This window comes from Typopeltis vanoorti, chromosome 19 (genome assembly GCF_054136105.1).
Source record: "Typopeltis vanoorti isolate ZY-2024b chromosome 19, IOZ_Tvanoo_1.0, whole genome shotgun sequence".
NCBI lineage: Eukaryota > Metazoa > Arthropoda > Arachnida > Uropygi > Thelyphonidae > Typopeltis > Typopeltis vanoorti.
In genome coordinates, this window is record NC_143567.1 from 4851826 (window position 1) to 4873209 (window position 21384).

At 33.6% G+C, this 21384-nt stretch overlaps 1 protein-coding gene across 1 annotated transcript in view; it reads right to left on the reverse strand.

Annotated features, from left to right (window-relative positions):
- Positions 1 to 21384, reverse strand: part of Dlg5 (MAGUK family member discs large 5) — a 440912-nt gene that overhangs the window by 164859 nt on the left and 254669 nt on the right. Inside the window, exon 19 of the mRNA XM_090409542.1 lies at positions 14135 to 16008. Coding sequence (XP_090265668.1) covers positions 14135 to 16008 — 1874 coding nt within the window. The remainder of the gene's footprint in view (positions 1 to 14134; positions 16009 to 21384) is intronic.

Below are 21384 nucleotides of genomic sequence, written 5' to 3' on the forward strand. Positions count from 1 at the left end.
TCCTGATCCCCAAGAAACCCAGGTTATCAATGTGCCCATTAGTCAAGATATGGCTGAATCATAGAATAATCATCTCTCTATCTATACTTGTCAATGTGTTCTTCAACATCACAGTAATCCTTTGAGCTATTACTTTCAGCAATATGTCTTTTGAACTTCAAGTCTATATCTCCTTCACCCACAATACCAATTTATTTAAATCATCCTGCAGTATATCTACTCACTATTGTCCTCCACAATTTGGCATTGCCAGATAACTGAATATCCACCCGCCCACTTAATCATTCCTTATATCATTGGTTTCCAAGCAGCGAACTGCAGTGCCCCAGGATACTGCAGCGAACTCACAAAGGTGCTGTGGGGTATTCTAAATTTTCAAGGAAAACAACCAACACACCTGTCGAGATACTCCACATCTGTCAGACACCACACGAAATACTGGCTCAGGGAAGTTCACAGTTTCAATATTAGATTATGCTACATTCCTATCATGAATTTCTCAAATATTTGAGATATCAATGAAGTTCTTGAACATATTTGAGATGTTTTCACTCATTTATACTTTTGGCTATGCTAATAATTTCTCGAACTTCTTAGTTTCTTAGATTTTGTATATAAATACCTGTTGACTCTCCAGGTCTGACAATAATTAAAATAAGTGAAGGGTGTTTTCATCAAGTATCTGCAAAGTCTAGCAAAGCTCAGTAAATTATTTTGTTGATTTTTAGTCATAATGCATAAAAATGGAAAGATTTTTAAACATTAATAAGAATGTGTGGGAGTGAAAAAAAGGATGATGAACAACAGAACAGAGGCAAAGTTGCAGAGAAATGGAAATATCAGGAATATGACAATACTTATCTAGACTTTCATTGCTGTGATAAAAAGTAATTATTGCACAAAAACCAATGCATAACAGGAAAGGAGAGTGGTGGTGTCCAATCTGATTCCAAGGAATCAGATTGGACACCACTACTTGAGAAGTTGTGCTGCCCTATAGGCACACATATACCATTAGTAATTGTGGTTACTAATGGTATATGTATTATATGTATAATTATATTATATGTAATAAATTATACATATAATGTATATTATATGTATATATATGTATAAAATTATGGAAACAACTACTGTATTATAGTAAAACTTCAGTTTAATATAAACCAAAACAATCATTCGATGTTTTGACCTTCACAGTAAAGTAAAAAATCTGGAGTATACACATATATACAAAGAAACAAGCTATATTACAATCTACACGGTATGCTGAAGTTACATAATTTAGTCAACCGTTAAAATTACTGGTCTGACCTTTGGTGGGAAAAAACACCCTTGTTACATCAAAGCTAGAGTCTAGTTATCATTATCATCAATTTGGTTAAAAATCATTAGGAGATATATTAATATAGAGAGCAACATGCTCTCACATAACCTCAACAATTACTCATATAGGTACACATAAATTAGAACAAAACAGTATGGATGGTGGACAAAAAGTTGAAATTATTGCTTAGAGTCCTAAAATATCCCCTATTATTCCCCCCCCCCAATACTAACTGTTATATGGAAGCTTTTGAGCAATGTGCTCTAGATTCCTTTACTTTAAAACATACAGTTTGGCTTAGATACGTTGCTGATGTTTTTGTTATCTGGCCACACAGCAACTAAACTTTAAACACCTTCCTCAGCCACCTGAACAAAAAAAATGAGCACATACATTTTACTAATGAAACTGAAAATCAGATCTCACTTCCTTTCCTGGATACACTGGTAACACATCTTCCCTCAGGCAGTCTATCCATTACTGTCTACTGCAAGCCTACACATACTTGCCAATATATACATGCTAACTCTTATCACCACCCTTCACAAAAACAGAGCTATGACAATTTGCTCTAATGAATAAGCTCTTAAACAAGAATTAGAGCTCTGTAGCTCAGTCAGTATAGATGAAGCCCTTTGGTGTCAGAAAGACCTTGGTACGATTCCCGTCCGAGGCATGAGGAACCTTTATTTAGTCTCTTTTGGAAGTAGGTTTTTTTTTCACCTGGAAACTCAGATTTTCGTCCCCCAGAACAGGCAAACAGGCACACAGATTACAGTCAGGAATACTTAAGACCTAGTCTGATTCATCAACTATGCCAGTCTTGAGCTCGGATAAAAATTAGAAGGGATTGAGATTGCGTCATACCTCCCCATAAAAGAAACTCGCGGCCGTTGTATATCATATGAAAAAATTAAAAACAAGAATTATAAATTATCAGCAATACATTTATAAATAATGGCTATAGCAAAAATACTGTCAATAAAGTTCTTTAACCCTACATGAGATGAGAATGATACAGTCGAATGAGAAAGTGATATTTGATAGTAAATTGTATCTGAGAGATACCGTGAACTCCGATGTCAGTATAGTATTGATTTAGTTGTTTTTTTCTTTGTTCAGTAATTTCTAGATTGTAACTAAAAATAAATAAACCATCATGTATTATATTTGCAGTGTTTTTTTTTTTAAGTTTTAATGTATTTTAGCATATACTAGCAATGAATGTATCTCTCAGATATGCACGACCTACGTTGCAATTTTTTTGACTGCGACCTCCACAGGGTTAAAAAAAACTTCATCAAAAAATGAATATAATATAGATTTCAGTAAAACCATAGCTAAGAGTTAGCAGATAAAATTAATAGAATTCTAACCATTATGATCTCAATGCTACTTTTAAACCATCTATAAAATTAAAAAAAACATATTGAACTCCTCTAAGGAATCCTCTCTCCACATTGGCCCACCCAGGAGTATACCACATCCATTGCACCTGTCACTTGCCTCATATTGGTGAAACTGGACGTGCAATTCCTATCGTAAAAAAGAACACAAATGACACATTAAATACGTGTATTTAACAATTTTCTGTGACGCAGGCCTATGAGATCATACTCTTAACACCCTACACCAAACTGATTGAAAAAGTATTTGTTCTTTACATCATACAAAAACCTGGTATGAATGCAAATTTAAAGAAGCATGTGAAGGCTTGATCAACCATCCTAATCTTAATAATGGCATAAAAAACCCAAGAACTTGGATGGCACACATTCAGCACACCTAAGTTCAAGTTTTCCAGAAAACCCTTACTTTAGGACTGAGCAATAATTTCAGCTCTTATTGGCCACATTCCATACTGTTTTGTTCTAATTTATATGTACTTATGAGTAATTATGTGAGAGCATGTTGCTCTCTATCTTAATATATCTCTTAATGATTATTAACAAAATAGTTAATAATAATAGTACTCAAGCTTTGATGTAGTGATGATGATCAGCCTGTATTTTCAACCCACTACAGGGTGAAGGCCTCTCCCAGTGAAGGAGGATTGAGTCTACTTCTCAGTCATCCTTCAAAGGGTCACCATCTCCCATGATGGTGACCCAGTCCATCTTGGGAGAGTATCTATACTTGGAAGAATGAATGTATAAAGGTGGAAGATAATTACAAACATCCATGCCTAGGTGGGATTTGAACCCACAGATTCTTGGCTGAAAAGCAGATATGCCAACCATGTTTCCCCCCCCCCATAGTAGTTAGAACTATTAGTTAGAATAGTAGTCAGGCCAGTAGTTAGAACAGTTGACAAAATTAATGTAACTTTAGTACACCATGTAGATTGTAATGCAGCTTGTTTCTTTGTATATATGCATATAATGTAAAGGTCAAAATGCTGAGTGATTACTTTGGTTTATATTATATTATATTAATATTAAAATGAAGTTTTACTATAACATGGTAGTTGGTTCCATAATTTTAATAATGAGTAATTTTGGTTATTTAAGAATGAAATTAAAAAATATATATTTGTTTTTCTTTCAATTTACGTGTATTATTTTTTCAAATTGCTATTAAATTTTTACTACACAGCAAGTAGTTTGGATCTAACTACTGAATAAACAGAACTGTTAAGTATTTCTTTTTGGCTTGGGAGGGGGGAGGGATTACTGAGGCAATAAAGATGGCATGAACAGTGTTTGGGAAAGCTCTTCCATATATCATTAATATACAATTAATGATCAATAAATTAATATAAAATATGCTTCTTTCTTTTTCTTTTTCCAGCTTGTGCTGAATATTGCTACCCATCCACTTAATCCACCACTTGATTTATCCTCCTGATCCCCGCATATACAGTCTGATACTACTCTCAAACAATCCCTGACCACTTAGTACTGACATTCTTTTCGTGTAGCTTCATTAAGACATGACACTGCTCCAAACTGCATACTAAATTTCTCATAATCACTAGCCTTGTAGTGCCACATAAACTCTTTCTTGTCTGCGAATTCTACATGTTTAACAACCTCCCAGAAAAAGGCTACACGGTCACTTTTCCAAACTGGAGACAGAATTATGTCTGCAGAGGATATGGATAAATCTTCTAATGCTATTAAATGATCTATCATTCTCAAAACCTTGGTCCCCCTCCATGATGCTGTTTCAGGTAATTCTCCCTTAGTAACTACATAATTTTCATTTCCATCTTGCAATGCACCTCTTCCTTCCTCCAATCTGCAAGGGTGTGCTGGAAAGTTGTGATAATCACCATGAAGGAATTGTATTATAACCGTGTAACTTGCACATTATATTATACACATGTTATAATGCTGCTACATCATTTGCAATCCTCTGAGAAAAAGTCTTTCCCCTTGTTGCACAAACCAGTCCTCAACTGCAGATATAACTTCAAATGTGGTAGATTTTGTTCCTTTCAAGTGTTTATTTAAATTCAGGAATATTTCGGCTATCATCATCAATGCAATCTATCTTTAATTATCATTTCATTAATATCATTTACTGTCAACCAGGTCATGCTGATGATAATTTTGGGCCAAGTGAAGCTGACCAGTGCCCGAAACTCCCCACCTTTATTTTTGATACTTCTAGCATTTGTGTACTGTACATACGTTACAACATCCACCTGGACCCACAGTTATCCTTGCTTAATGTCATTACCAACATATTCAGATTTAAATGTGAAACAGCATTCAGCATTGCATTATTAATCTCACACACACATCCCAGGGATGGGTGAATTTGACTACATCTCCTGTGTTGATTTGCACTTCTAACTGAACTCTCTCCAAACATTTAATTCAAAACCATTCAAATGGTTTTGAATTCTTTTGTCCATCAAATTTACACCATTCCTGTACAGCCTTCTCATTGATTCAGTAGTAATCATAGCCTTTCTTCTTCATTCAGTTCTGTCATACAGAGGCAACAGACTCGCAATCTTTACTTTGCAACTATTCTTTTTCATTTCTATCAATTCTTTCATCCCCATCCCTTGCAACTAACTGCTTCACTAATATCCTTTTAAATATTTTCAAACCTGGAAAAAAATGTTTATGTCACCTTCTCCAGTTACTCAAGTTCACACTTTATCCTGTTAAGGACTCAGCATAACTGTGCTATTTCTCTCCTCATTGATGACCTTATAATCCACATTACCTTCTTGCACTTCTTTCATACTCTCCAAGCCCGTCGCAAGGCAGGGGCGGAATGGGCGAATGCCACAGGCGGAAAAGTAAAAAATAAAATAATAATTCAATTAAATTGGATATATCATATATTTAAAAAATATTAAATTTATAAAGATAATTATATTTTATTCTAATTAAGCTCCAAATAATTATTTTTATTTAGATAATCCCTGGGACAGAAACATTTAGATCCTTTTTCATTGAGAAAATTTGATTCTCTTATAAATAGAATATTTTTATTTAAGAAACAAAATTAATCGGAAATTTTCGGAAATCGGGAAAAAAAAATCGAATTTGTATTTAGATGATAATCAGGCTCTTGAGAAACATCCAATAGCTTAGACTTCAAATGCAGATACCTCAACACTAAATTACAAGGTTTTATGACGATCCAGCTTTATGGCCAAACTTGTCCAATTCAATAATTGATATATTAGTAAAACAAGGTCCTCCTGCTGAATCAAAAGAGACTTTTTTTCCACGCGATAAACATAACAGAAGTTTACATGTATCGCATTATAATAGAATTTTGAGTAATGGAGAAACCATTAAAAGATCTTCGTTAATTTACTCAAGTTCAAAAAATGTAATATTTTGTTTCTGCTGCAAATTATTTTCTAATATTCAAACTACGAACTTAATTTCGGAAGGAAATAACGATTGGAAACATATGTCCTAAGTTCTTCAGCGCCACGAAAAATCTCAAGAACATTTTAATAAATTTGAAAAATGAATTGATTTGGAAAAGTGTTTAAAAAATGAAACTACAATTGATCAACATCAGCTAAAATTACTCAAAGAACAAGAACACTGGATGCATGTTTTAAAACACATAATATAGGGTTATTAAATTTCTTGCAAAAGAAAATATAGCATTCACAGGAAGTTCAGATACTCTATAGAGTATCTGAACAAATAATAATGGAAAATTTTTGAAACTGATTGAATTATTCGCCGAATTTGACAGCATATTACAAAAATGTGTAGAACGCATAAAAAATGATATCATTAATATATTGAGTAATGAAATTTTTATAAAAATGTATATAAAATAATGAATGCTAAGTATTTTTCAATAATTGTTGATTGCACCACTGATATTTTGCAGCAGGAGCAAATGTCCTTAATTGTAAAATATGTTTCTATAAAATAAAAAAAATTAAAAAACCCAAGATATTATATTATACAAATAGAGGAAAGATTTCTAGATTTTATTAAAATTAATAATACTACTGGAAGTGGTATGGCTGAAGTAATTTTAAAATTATTAGAAGAAAAAACTTAAATATTCAAAATATCTGTCATCAGGAATATGACAATGGGTCAATATGAAGGGGAGGAATGCAGGGGTACAAGCACTTTTAAGGAACAAAAATCCAAGAGCATTTTTTGTTTCGTGTTGTACGCATTCCTTGAACTTGGTAGTGAGCAATGCAGCAAGCTGCAATGTAGATACGGTTTTATTTTTTGACATTATTCAGCCAATCTATAATTTCTTTTCTTCATTGAGTCGTCGATGGGAAGTTCTTCTAAACCACATCCAAAATGTTCAGCCCCCCCGTGAAATATGCAAGACGGGATGGGAAAGTCAAGCTGAAGGCTGTAAAAGCAATATGAAATCAAGAAAAAGAAATATATGAAGCTTTAATTTTCATCACACAAGGCATTAAAACAAATTTGGAAGATAGTTCATTAGCAAAAAAAATTAATTCTTTCAAGTTTATATTTGGCATATTTGTTTGGTATGACATTCTAAATGAAGTCAATGCATCTAGCAAACAATTGCTAAATATCTCTTGCAATATTATGGAAGCCTTGAAATCATTAGATGTCACAAAAAAATTCTTGACGTCATACAGAAGAGAAAATAATTTTTTGAAAGTTGAGCACCAAGCCCATAACATGTAAAAACTCGATTTGATTATGTATGTCCTGACAAGATTTGAACAGCTAAATAAATATGAATCAATTTTTGGATTTCTCTTTAACATTGGTAACTTAAAATTTGATAATGATACAGTAAAAAAAGCTTGTTTCGACTTAGAAATTGTTCTGTCTGATGGTGATCAAAAAGATATTTCAGCAATAGATTTATTAGATGAATTAAAAATATTGTCTCGGAGGATATCAAATAATTATTCTCCCAAAGAAGTATTAAATTATATTTGTGCAAATAACTGCATAAGTCTTTTTCCTAATGTGTGCACATCACTACGAATTATTTTAACAATCCGAACTACAGTTGCAAGTGCAGAACGCAGTTTTTCTAAATTAAGACTTATTAAAAATTATTTGAGGTCCACAATGTCCCAAGAGAGATTAGATGGCTTAGCTACTTTATCAAACGAAAGTGACATAGTTGAGACGTTAGATCTAGAATCTAGAAGTAGTAGTAAAGTCTTTTGCTGAAATTAAGGCTGGAAAGGTTTCTTTTTTTTTTTAAATAATTAAAATTGTTAATTCTTAATTTAGATTTTTTTCATATTTGTTTTGTCATATTTAATGTGATTTATGTAATATTTATAAATTGTGTTAAAATTATGTACTCATTACATAATAAAACTATTTTATTTATTTATTATTATTTATTTATTTACTATATATATATAATTTTTATATATACATATACAATTTCAACCGAGGGGTGGAAAAAAAAATCTTGCCCACACTCAAAAATATGCTTAGGCCGGTGCTGATACTCTCATTCATATTTTGTCCACTATCACTCACTCCTTCCACTGCATTTCACTATCCTGGCTTACACCATTAATACCCATGTCTGATATATCTTACACTTGCACACAAAACATTTCCAACACACCTTCTCTCTCTCTCTCTCCACTCTCACTTTCATAAATTTCTCAAGCACTCACTATTGGGAATGAGTATTTTGAACAAACACTACATCATATGAAATCCCTCATGTTAAACTCAGTGAATAAGAAACCTTTGGGCGTCATATTTCTCGCATATTAGTGGCATGTAAAATGCATTTTACTGTTTGTGTTATCCGACTATTGTGATGTCACTAACAGTCGCAATGATTGAAAATACAGAATATGCTAAACTGTGATATGAGAAGTATTACAGGAAGGGCCATAATGCTTAGCATTATACATGTCCGTAAGGATATGTGCTTTGCATTATGGGATACTAAGGCAATTGATTTGAAGTCATTAGCCTCTATATACAAGTAGCCCAGTTGTGAAGTGACTTCACGTGCAAACTTTGTTTGCTTACATGCAGATAAAGGATGAAACCAAGAATATAATTTCTTGGCAGCTTTAATTTTTAGAGAAAAGAGTAGTGAAGTACATTTTAGAATGATGGCTCTGTTAATACAGGAACCTTGCTTAATGCAAATTCAATATGAGTGATAATCAGTTAGCATGATTGAGTGAAATGATTCTATTTCCAGCTTTAAACAAGCAATTATTCAGTTAATGCGTTTTTTTTTTGTTTTTTTTTTGCGTTACGTGAAATTTTTGTCACCAGTCTGCATCGAGCTGAAAAGCTGGAAGTCATTAAGAGAAATGAAAGTAGCACTAGTAATACAATGACTGTGCAAGACCTGGGAAACAGCGAGTCTACAGTTTCGACTATATTAAATAAGAGCAAAGAATACAAAGAACAAGGAAAGATGTTACTGGTTCTTTAAGCTTGCAGATCACCCTAAATAGAAGCCATTTAATGATCGAGATGTGGTATCTTCTATCACTCTGGATTGAGGATTATAACCAAAAATGAATACCTCTTAGTACAGGGAATATTCAGGTAAAGGTCTCGATATTTTTACCTCATTGAAAGAGAACAAATTTCAAGAGGAATGTGAAAGCTTAAATAATGTAAGAATACCTGGGGAATCTACTAGTGCCAATAAAAATTCTGTAGCCAAGTTTTCTGAAGAATTGCAAAGGACAATTCAGAAGGGTAATTATGATGATTGGCAATTACTCATCGTCGAGAAAACTGGTCTCTTTAGAAATGTATGCCAACAAAAACTTTCCTAGCTAAAACTAAAGCATCTCAACCAGGATATAAAGTATCTAAGGATCGCCTTTTATTTTTATTTTTATATTTTCATTAGGAGGCAATGCATAGGCTTTAAACTCAAGTCCATGTTAGTTATCATGCACTAAATCCAAAATCTAAGATTATTGAAGAAATCAGCACAATTGGAAACGAACTTGGATTTACTGAATTTAATGAAATGGATAATGAAGATGTGAGAAACTTGCTTGTTTCCCATTCAGAACAGTTAAGCGAGAATGATTTCCTTCAACTAGAAGAATAGCGTGCACATGAAGAAGATAAGGAGTGCAAACAACAAGAAGAGAATGTTACAACTAAAAAGATAATTGCAAAAGAACCTGAACTAGTTATCAATCACATTGAGTACACTAAGTACTCAATGTGATTGAGTATTTTTTTCATGCTGATTCTGATATGGAACTAAGCTTCAAAGTAGGCTGAAATCTTGATAAAGCGATTGCCAGCTATTGCAAATTGCATGACAAGATGAAAAGGTCAAGCACGATTCAAACATCTTTACTTAATTTTTTTGTAAAAAAAGTAGCTCAATCAAATGTTTAGACATTAAATAAAAATTTAAGCAATTGATTTCAACTTTGATGATTTTATCCTCTAATATAGCTTATACTGTAATTTTTTTCAACAAATTTATGCAAACTGATGGATGAATTATAATTATTATATTGTTTATTGTATTTGCTTAATGCAATTTCTCTTAGTGTGCATTAATTGATGGATTAATTATTAATTAATCCATCAATAAATATTGTCCCAGTCAAAGAGAAGTACAGGAAAACCTCTCTTTGACTGGGACAATATTTATATCCTGATATGGCTACACCACTTTATTTTAATCCTGTCTTGCTTTTGTAACAAACTTTGTGTTGTATGCTCTGAAGATTCTGGATATAATACCAGCGAAATATTAGCTTCTAAGTTAATAAATAGTTATTTTCTTATCCATCTGTGTTCATATCATACCTGAAATCTATTACAACATGTCTGACGAACACATAAGCCTATCCATGCATGTAAATGTAAGAAAGGTAAACATAAAGGTGATATGAAAACAGAAGAAAAACATATCCTTGAAGTATGGAGTAATTACTTCGAAAAGTTGGTAAATGAAATTAGCACTGATGACAGCACAGTGATAAAAAAACACTGAACACGCATTCAATCAGGAATACATATCCATACTTGAATCAGATTTTCATCTTACAACAAATAGTTAAGAAATCATGGGAATATAACAAAGATCTGTATTTATGTTTTGTAGATCTAGAAAAAGCATATGACAAGATGCCAAGAGAGAAGATATTGAAAATGCTACAGTTGAACGGTGTCAGTGGGACATTATATCAAGCAATACTTAGTCTTTATTTGAATTATAAGTCAGCAGTCAGAATTGAAGGAAGTACAGGAAGATGGTTTAATGTTAAATCTGGTGTCAGACAAGGATGTACATTATTCCCCTTTGTTATTCATTATCTATATGGATCGCATTATAAAGGAAAGTGGTATCAAATATGATATCAAAATTGGAGATTAATGTCAGCTCTTTGCTTTATGAAGATGATGTTATACTTCTAAATAAATCCAGTACAAGTCTGCAAGATTCCCTGACTAAATTGAATAACTGTTGTAACAGCTATAATAAATTTAGTTTAATCCTTTATCCAAGTGTGTGCAAACAAAGTTTGCGCCTGAAAGTATCTTCAGGACTGGGGTAAAGTGGTACAACACCGGGCGACTCCTTGCAAAGGTGGAGCAAGCTACCAACACTCCTATCTCAGGATCTCCCACAATGCAAAACACATCTCCTTGAGGATATGTATAATGTTATGCATTAAGTGAAGGGCCACTACCCAGACTAGTTTAGACATTTATTGAGGTCTCTTCAGTGGAGCCAGGCCCAAGTGGAGATACCAAGGCAGAAGCATCAGCAGGGTCATCTCCTCCTATAGGAGCTGCCAAACGGTGTGCCACCTTTTTTATTAAATTACTCTGGATTTAGAGAAAGATGTTGAAAGTTTATTTTTCACTTGGTCAGACTATAATAAATTTATATCCTATAGGAGGAGATGACCCTGCTAATGCTTCTGCCTTGGTATCTCCACTTGAGCCTGGCTCCCACTGAAGAGACCTCAATAAAGGTCGAAACTGGGTAGTGGCCTTTCCCTTAATGCATAACATTATACATATCCACAAAGAGATGTGTTTTGCATTGTGGGAGATACTGAGATAGGAGTATTGGTAGCTTGCTCCACCTTTGCAAGGAGTTGCCCAGTGTTGTACCACTTTACCCCACTCCTGAAGATACTTTCAGGCACAAACTTTGTTTGCATACACTTGGATAAAGGATTAAACTAAATTTATTATAGTCGGACCAAGTGAGAAACAAACTTTCAACATAAAAAAAAAAAATGTTGTAGTAGAAATGGTATGAAGGTCAGCAATAACAAGACAAAGACAATGAAAATAGGCAGAAGCATTGATAATATCAACCGAATTGTGAATGGAGAACCTATAGAACAAGTAAAACATTTCAACTACTTAGGCATGATTTTTAGTGAAGACGGTAATTTGAATGTGGAAATAGACAACAGAATAACAAAGCAGGTATGGTAGGAAGTCAACTGAATAAATTTATATGGAATAAGAAATATAATAAATAAATCTGCTTCAAGTTTGCAAGATTCCCTGAAGCAGATTTATTTATTATATTTCTTATTGAATAACTGTTGTAATAGATATGGTATGAAGGTCAGCAATAAAAAGACAAAGACAATGAAAATAGGCATAAGCATTGAAAATATCAACTGTGGTGGTAAAGGTGGTAAATCAACTATAAGGTGTAAATTAAATATGGAAATAGACAACAGGATCAACAAAGCTGGTATGGTACGAAGTCAAATGAATAAATTTATATGGAATAAGAGAGAAATTAGTCAAAACACTAAATTAGCTGTATACAAGACAGTGTTCAAACCAGTTTTAACTTATGGATCTGAGAGCTGGATAGAAATAAAACACTTGACCAAAGACTAGAGACTGCAGATAATGAGAGTCCTGAGAAAGATTAGAGGCATGAACAAATGGTATCAATGGCAATATCATATTAAAAACGAGGATATTAGGAAAGAACTTGACATTGTAAGCATCCAGGAATGTGTTAGCAGAGCTAATCTCAGGTGGTATGGTCACTTAAACAGAATGAGAGAGGAAAGATTAGCAAAACAAGTTCTCTGCCAGGTTGGCAGGACAAAGACCCAGAACAAGGCCAATGATATAGGTGGATTGATACGGTAAAAAGTGCCTTAAAATATAGAAATATAAGATATGACAATGTTGGAAGCCTTGACATATAATAGATTGATTTGGAGGGAAATTGTAGACAGGAAGTTAGTAATGATGTAAATTTTTCATGTAGTATTATCATGTCCTGTACACCACTTGAGGTAAGTACCATGAATGCGATGATGACGAGGAGGAGGAGTAGCCTAAATAATGAACTATTTATTTAAAAGACATGGAATGGCAAATGAGTTCCAACAGCCATATTTGCTATTTACGAGTGTTTGGATAAAGGGTTTCAGATAAATATAATATGGTAAGATACACAAATAGCATAATAAAAATGTCATGTTTATATTAGCCTAATGAAAATTATGTGTGATCATTTATATTTTATTAACAACAGCTTGCAATTTTAATGAATCTAACATATGTTAATTTCATTGTAGATACTACATGTAAATGCTACATGTAAATCTAGCAGCAAGTGCAGGGAAGTTCTGCCTTTTAGGTTTCTTTCTTTTCTATTTTTTCCTAATCTCCTCTCTCTCCCCCATTTAGGTATTCAATTATTCTAGTTTTATTACCTTGTTCTGGTCTTGTCACTGTCGAATAATATATTGTAATGGAAAATTACAACATATCTCAATTTTTAATAGATCAGAATATTTAAAATAATTTTTAACAAATCCGTGATCTAGGTGGATCAGTTAGTATGAAAAAACATAAGATCTGAAAACATCAGATTTCTGACACTCTGGAAGAAAAATATTGACAGGAAGCTATAAAAATGTAACCTTAATCAAATAATACTGTATCCTCAAGGGCTGTACATAGCATCTGTACAGCCCTTGAGGATACATATCAATCAGAAATATGATAATGATTTCTAATCAAAGTTTTTTACCTAATTCTATCAGGATATGATTAAAATAATGAAATATAACCTAAAAAATACAGATGGTAATTCCAAAGTCATGAGCAAAATAGCTGTTCATTACTATTTTGCCTCAGGGACACGTTACCTATAGCAACCAACAGCTAAATACCTGTAATTCTAGAGAAGTGTGGCTTCTGGGGTTGGGGATTTTTTACTTTGCACTGTTACTAATCAATCAAGAAAAGAAATTTGCCAAGAACCTGAAATTAATACAACAAAGATCTTTTTCCCCCCATTCTGAAATATAACACTGCAAAATGCTAACTTTGTAATGTGTTGTTTCATATTACTTTTAATTTACCCAATTAAAAATTCATTTCTTACTTTCTGCCCCTAAAATCTGATGATACAGTGTGTGACCCATCTGGATTTTGCCATTCCACTGTAAATGCTGGTAATGGACTACTTCTTTCTGAAACTGATGATCCCTTCTCTATGGAGCTACTAGACACTTTACCTGCTGAAGATTTTGATGTTACACTAGGATTGGATGGAATCCTAATTCTTTGATTACGCTTTGGGAAAGTTGACAATCCATCATAAGATGAAGCACCATATGATTCATCACCACGATAACCATGCACATGGGAGTGTGTGGGTACTACTCGTTTTGATGACTGAGATGCAGTAGGAATTGGGTGGAAGTGTGGCAATTCCATACTCTGGGTTGGAGATGGACCAGAATAGCTATACTGAGATGGGCAAGGTGATGGAGATGGTGTAAAACTATAGCGTCCACTGTCCTTGATTGTATACCTGCCACTGTCTACTCGAGAATGATAGGACCTTGAATCAGTTCCTAAAACAGATTCTGCTGTAGACCCACTCAATAAAGAATCTCCACTTCTAGAAGTATACACAGATAACCCTGGGGGCGATGAATACCGTGAAGATGATGGTAGAGGAGGAATAGCAATTCCAGCTGGACATATAGCAGTAGTATTATGGGAGTGATGTGCATGAGAATGAGCTATTCCTCGCTGACCACTGCCCAAAGTATAAAATGGCATGTTATTTCTTAAGAAGTTCTGTGAACTTATTACTGTCGGTGTAAGACTTGTAGGAACTGGTGTGGGATACATGTGGCCTGAGCTTCGTGAATTTAATGGCCTCTCTGTTGAGGTAAAAGATAACTGCATAGTTTCTGAATGACTGTATGGAGGTCTATCCAGAGCTGATGTGGCAAGAGACTTGGTATACTGTCCTGACACAGTAGACTCTAAAGAACTGAGGCATTCACTATCTGATAGAATATAATGGGCAGAGCGAGGCCTCTGTCTGTTTCTGTTTTTATAAAATTCTATCACATCCTTATTACGATGAGCTGAAACAACAGAATAGTCTAAACAGGCAGTGGGACTAGTGCTACCACTATAAGCTGGTGGAGGAGCTACATCTCCAAGTTGTTCTGTACTACGACTTGACAGATTTGACTTATGAGGGCTACCAACTTCTGGAGATGTATAGGAAGACCCAGAACTAGAAGTTTGGGTTGTGCTAGCTGATGGAGACATCACAGGAATATTTGTCACAGTAGAGCAATCAGATGACTGAGAACCATGCTGACACTCCACATAAAGTGCTACTCTATCTCTGTCAATGCTTACTGCATGTCGATTTTCTTTATCACTACAGTGTTCTAACATGCAGTTCACTCGGGATTCTGAAGGTTGTTTACTAACACAAAGCTGGTCTTTTGAATCATATAAATTTATCTGTTTTGTAAATGTGGCTAATGGCTTTCTTTCTTTTTTCTTATAGGGCTGTAAAGTTGTAACAGTTCCTACTTCTGTGTAATGCAACAATGGACCTCGATATTTTGGCCAAGTTCCACCATTTCTTTCCCGCTCTTTCCTATAACTATCTTTATTTGATTTAGTTAATGGCATTTTGCTATAATGATCCAACACAGAATCTAATTCTGCTAATGGATCTTCTTCATTGTGTTGTAGCGATGATGGAGAATGAGAAAGATGGGAAGACTTTTTTTCTTTGGCTTGGCGGCGTTCACCAAACAGTTTATGGTATGCTCTATCCAACAAAGTTGGTTGTGATGAAGGACATCTAGTTCTGTCATCTGATGTTACTTTTCGTCTTCTTGTTGACGGTGGTGAAATGATAGTTGAATGATCCATCGGTAATGGATATTTCTGAACCTCATCAGTCTGAACACTGCTGGATGTCATTATTTTTTCACCCTCTTGATGATCTTCAACTGGAGAGGAATGTGCATTTTTTGATGGAGATGTTGGAGCAATATTGTTATCTGAAAATATAAAAGCATTAATAAATAAGTATTTCAACAGAACTTAATACTTATATTCACTATGACAGCTTATTAAAGTATATGTTCCATACATACCATACCTTTTATATAGTCCACTGTCAAATTAGCAAACATGCAGGGATCACAGAAATAGTTTGCTATAATGAATTTCCTTTGGAAATGGTATTGTGGGTAAGGTACTTTTGGTTAGGACTTTTCAAATAGTTTATTAAAGCAAGTGAATATGGTACAACGGTGTTTGCTATACTGAGAGTCAAATGTTTATCTTTTTATGAAACCATCTATAAATAAAAAGGCAACACAAATGATGAGTTATCTTTTCATTGATAGATTGTTTCATAGTATCACTGAAAGATATTAAAAATGTCTCTAAGGTTAGATTTGAGAGGAATATGTATATAGTGGAAGTATTAGCAGGCATATAAACTAGTACATGTGAAAACCTGAAAAATTGAGTTACCAGATTCAATATTTGTGTGTGTGTGTGTGTGTGTGTGTGTGTGTGTGTGTGTGTGTGTGTGTGTGTGTGTGTGTGTGTGTGTGTGTGTGTGTGTGTGTGTGTGAACTTGTTATAATTAATTTAATTGTATTTCATTGTTGTTAACAGAAATGTGAACTACTGGGTGTATGTAACCCTGAATACAGCTTTTTTTGCATACTCATCTGAATATGCTCAACTGGGATATAATTCTGATAACAGATTATTACATTTAAGGAAATTTAATAATTATTACTTTTTTTTTTTAATAAATTAAAATATTTGTTTCTTAAATATTTTTTCAACTAAATTATATTTCAGATTTAATCTTATTTAATCAACCCTTAAATTTAAAGCTGTTATGTTCGAGATTGCTAGAGACGATCATTTTTTTAAACCTGTGTACAGTTCTGCCTACCTTAAAGTTAGCTAACACATATGTTGATTAACATATTGAATTATTTCAAGTTCATTGTTTTTAAACTACAGACAAGTTAACTTTGCTACAGGTCTAATTAATATTACTATAACTATAGTAACTTTCTTAGAAATGAATGACTGATTAAAAAAAATATATATAATAAAAAATTTGGTGAGCCAGATTTTGAGAATAAAATGAGTCAAGAAGAAATTGAAAATAAAGCTGTTTTATACATTTGTCTACATTTGAAATGAAATGACAGACTACAAAATATAACGGAAATTTGAGTTTGCAGAGTTTTTATTATTACTATTATAAATTTCAGTATTTTAGCTATTTTTCTTGAGAAATATCTTTTCTGTTCTTTTATCCATAAAAAAAAAAAAAAAAAAAAAAACATTCAATCTAAAAGTATGGTTGTCTACTGCTATAATTTTTGAAATAAATGAAACCATATTAAAAACCTAATAATATTAGGTTTTTAAATTAAAAAAAACTGAATTTTTTTTAACATAAAAAAGTTTGAAAGTAATTGTTTTATACAATATAGAAAGCCTTTTTATAAATAATTTTATATCTAAATTCAAAAAGTTTAAAGATATATATCTTAGCAGCCTCTGCATTACTGTATGAAAGAAAGATATGCATATTAAACAGAACAAGATAAACAAAGAATATCAGCAAATGAAATAAATTTATAAGAACCACAAAACACACATTACTGACTGCTAAAGAAATATGATATACAGAATGAACTAAATGAAAAATAATCAATATTCTAAACAAATATTAAATTATAAAACAAAAGGATAGAGAATTCTAAATGCCAGGTAGATTTCAAAAAAAGATTAAAAAACTAGTTATTGTTGTGATTATGAGAAGTGGTGTAGCATGTGTAATATATAGTTTGTTATTTACATTTTAGAAAATATTCACAATATCGCCAATACTGATTGGTATTATTGTTATTCTTCTAATATTAGAAATTCATGAGATTTGAAGTTGTTACTGAGATTCTAGTAAAATTCTTCCTTCTTCCCCAAAGTGTCTGCAACAGGTTTGAGATCAGCAACCACATCCATTATGTAGATAATCTATGTTCTGTAACCTTTCATTTTCCAAATTTCATCTCATACAATTTTTGCGCTGGTTATTTGATTAATCAACGATATAAATTGGATCCAAGATTGTTTCTAACTCTTACATAGTGTGCTTTGGCTCGAGCACATTTAAAAGCTATTAACTTTGATGTAGTAGCATATCTATAAACTATACCCCATGCTCTGTCTTGATCTTTTTTTGGCTGCCTGGCACTCTGGGTTCCACTAAGGCCTTGGATAGAGAGGATTCAAGCTGTTGCTGCCCGGACAATATAATCTGTTACATGCTTCACTGATAGGTGTTTGACTGACTACTCCAGCATTAAATTTTGCAAGATGGAAAAAAAATTACTCCAGTCAGTCAGTCTCATCTATTTTACACATGAGCATCCATGTAGGAGAGCATGGTTCCCACTAAGACAGGAACAAATAACAGGAAAATGATCACTTCCATAGTCGTTTTCTTTGTCATCCCACATGAGCAATTGAAAAATTGCAGGGGAAACAGACCGTAAGATCTATGCAGAACACAAGTTGGTGGAAATTGCAAAATCAGGGAAACTCCACCGATTGTGTTCTGCATAGATCTCCATTGCTCATGAGGGACCCTTGTATGTTTCAAATATCTGAATGAATTTTTAATTACATCATGTAAGGGTAACTGTGGATCTAAAGGGATGTTAAAATCTATGAATATAAATACATGCATCAGCAATAAAAGAGAAGAGTTTTTGACAGTCAGCACGAGAAGCCCAAAAATTATCAGCATTAGCGAGACCTGATTAACAGATGATATATAGATATCGGGAAGGAATGCGATGGGTACTGTATTTTCATGGAGGATAGAGGGAATAGGACAGGATGAGGGATATTACTTACGAATGCTGAAAAACTTCAACCAACAAAAATATAAATTAAGGAGGATTGCAGATTTGAAGAAGATAGTATACAGATGGGGTGCATAGAAAGCTGTGAATATAATGCACTTGCAGTTTAAAACAAGGAGTATAGGCCAAGCAATTATTATTATGGAAGTGGGGACAGACTTTATCAACAGGAACATGCATTGGAGAGAAGAAAGGTAAAATGGAAGTGTAATTTATACAGTTACTAAGGGATAATTACTTGAAGCCATTAAATAGAAGGAGTGTCAGATATGGTAGGTGTGGAAGATGCTGGGAGTGTTAGATATGGTAACAGCATCAGAAGAAGTATTCATAACTAAAGTAGCTATTCTGCTAAACACTGAGAAAAGTAACTATGCAGTCTTATTCTGGGATGTTGTTAAATATGTGGAATTATCAGCCAAGAAAGGGTTTATGTGGAACCATGAAGCAGTGCCATGCTACAAGGAAAGAATTTCAACAGTGCAAGGATCAGAGGTTCTTTGAGAGAAGCACTATTAGATTGTATACCCAGTATCAGGTGGATAAATCAAGTAGGAATTAAATAGATGAATAGCAACAAAGCAACAGCTGCAAAAACATTGTGGAAGAAATATAAATTAACCCTTTATTTGAGAGTGCTGATTTAGAAGTAGCAAATTACAAACCAGTTAGCATCTCAGGAATGATGGCAGGGATAAAAAGATTATATACTGCATATTACATTGATGTATTGGATTATAGGAAGCATTCTCAGGGAACGTGACTTTACAGTTGTTCTATTCTCATGCCAATAAGGATTTCAACCCAATTGGCACCATTTGTTGGCAAAAAGGTGATTCAAAAATGTGGATCCATGAAGAAAATGTTGCCTGGAAGCAATAATGAAAAGAGTTGGGTGGAAATCCTTAGTGGCATGAGAATAGAACAACTGTAAAGTCATGTTGCCTGAGAGCAACACTATCAAATAAAGAGTTAAAATGTGACTAGTATGGTAAGTAAGGTTAAATTAGATTATAAGAGAAAAATGTGTAACAGACCAAAGAAAACCCTAAAAAGTTTTTTTCTGCTATATAGTGAGTAAGGAGAACAATTATGGAAAGATAACTTTAACCAATACCAATGGCAGAAAAGTGACAAAAGTAGAAGATCAGTTAAGCTGCTAAATGACTACTTTGCAAGGGCAATCATACAGGTAGAGATTTTGAACTTGCCAATGTGAGAATTGAGATAGATGAACTGAAATTTCTTAGTATATTGAAAATTATCAATGTGAATATAGCAGTGGAATATGGTGGCATGTCAGTCTATGTGCTACAAGAATATGCCAGATAACTTGCAATGCTTCTGATGAAGTTGATTAATCTAAGTCTCAGCTATGGCAAGGTTTCAAGGGAGTAAAAAGAGGGTAAGGTTGTTCTATTAAATAAAGGCTCCAACACAAAATGTAGAAAATTACAAACCAGTTACCATCTCAGGAATGATGGCAGGGATAAAAAGATTACATACTGCATATTACATTGATATAATGGATTGTGGGAAATTGACAATGCTGGGAGTGATAATGGACACAGTTCAGATAGCATACTGCAAAAGTTGGCAAAGGCACTGCAGAACACACTGACAAGTAGAGGCAAGGAGATCATTATCCCTCATTGTAAGGTTATGATAAGGTCACATCTTGACAAATGTGCACAGATTTTGTCACGTGGGTTTCTTGAGAATGAGATCAGAGAAAATCCAGAGACAAGTGACACACTGATGACAGCTCTGCGGAATGTTCCCTATGAGGAGAGACTAAAGGTGGGTGTGTGCAGGGTAAAATCTAATTCCCAAGCAGAAAAGACGGGGGACATGATAGAAACTTAAGTTAACTCTTTTCTGTACTTCTCTGAAAATACTTTTACAATATTTTCAGAGAGGAAATTGTGTGTTTACACCTAGGTACTAGTTACAAATGATAATAGTTCTAACCAGCACTAACTGGAGTGAAAACAGCAGAAAGACAATGCCTCTTAGTTCCTTGCAAACTGGTTTACTATGAGCAGACTGGACATCAGCTTGAAGACCATAAAATATGGTTGCTGAAAGTTTTTCACTTGGTTATATTATAAATTAAAGATACCAAGAAATTATATACTTGGTTTAATCCATTATCCAAGTATAAGCAAACAAAGTTTGCACCTGAAGTATCTTTCAGGATTGGGGCAACTCATGGCAAAGGTGGTATGACTTCACATCACTTGCCTTAGTATCCCATAATGCAAAGCACACCTCCTTATGGACATGTATAATACTATGCATTATGGAAAGGGTCACTACCCAGATCAGTTTTGACCTTTATTGAGGTCTCATCAGTATGAGCCAGACTCGAAGATGAGATACCAGAAGTCTTCCTTTTTCC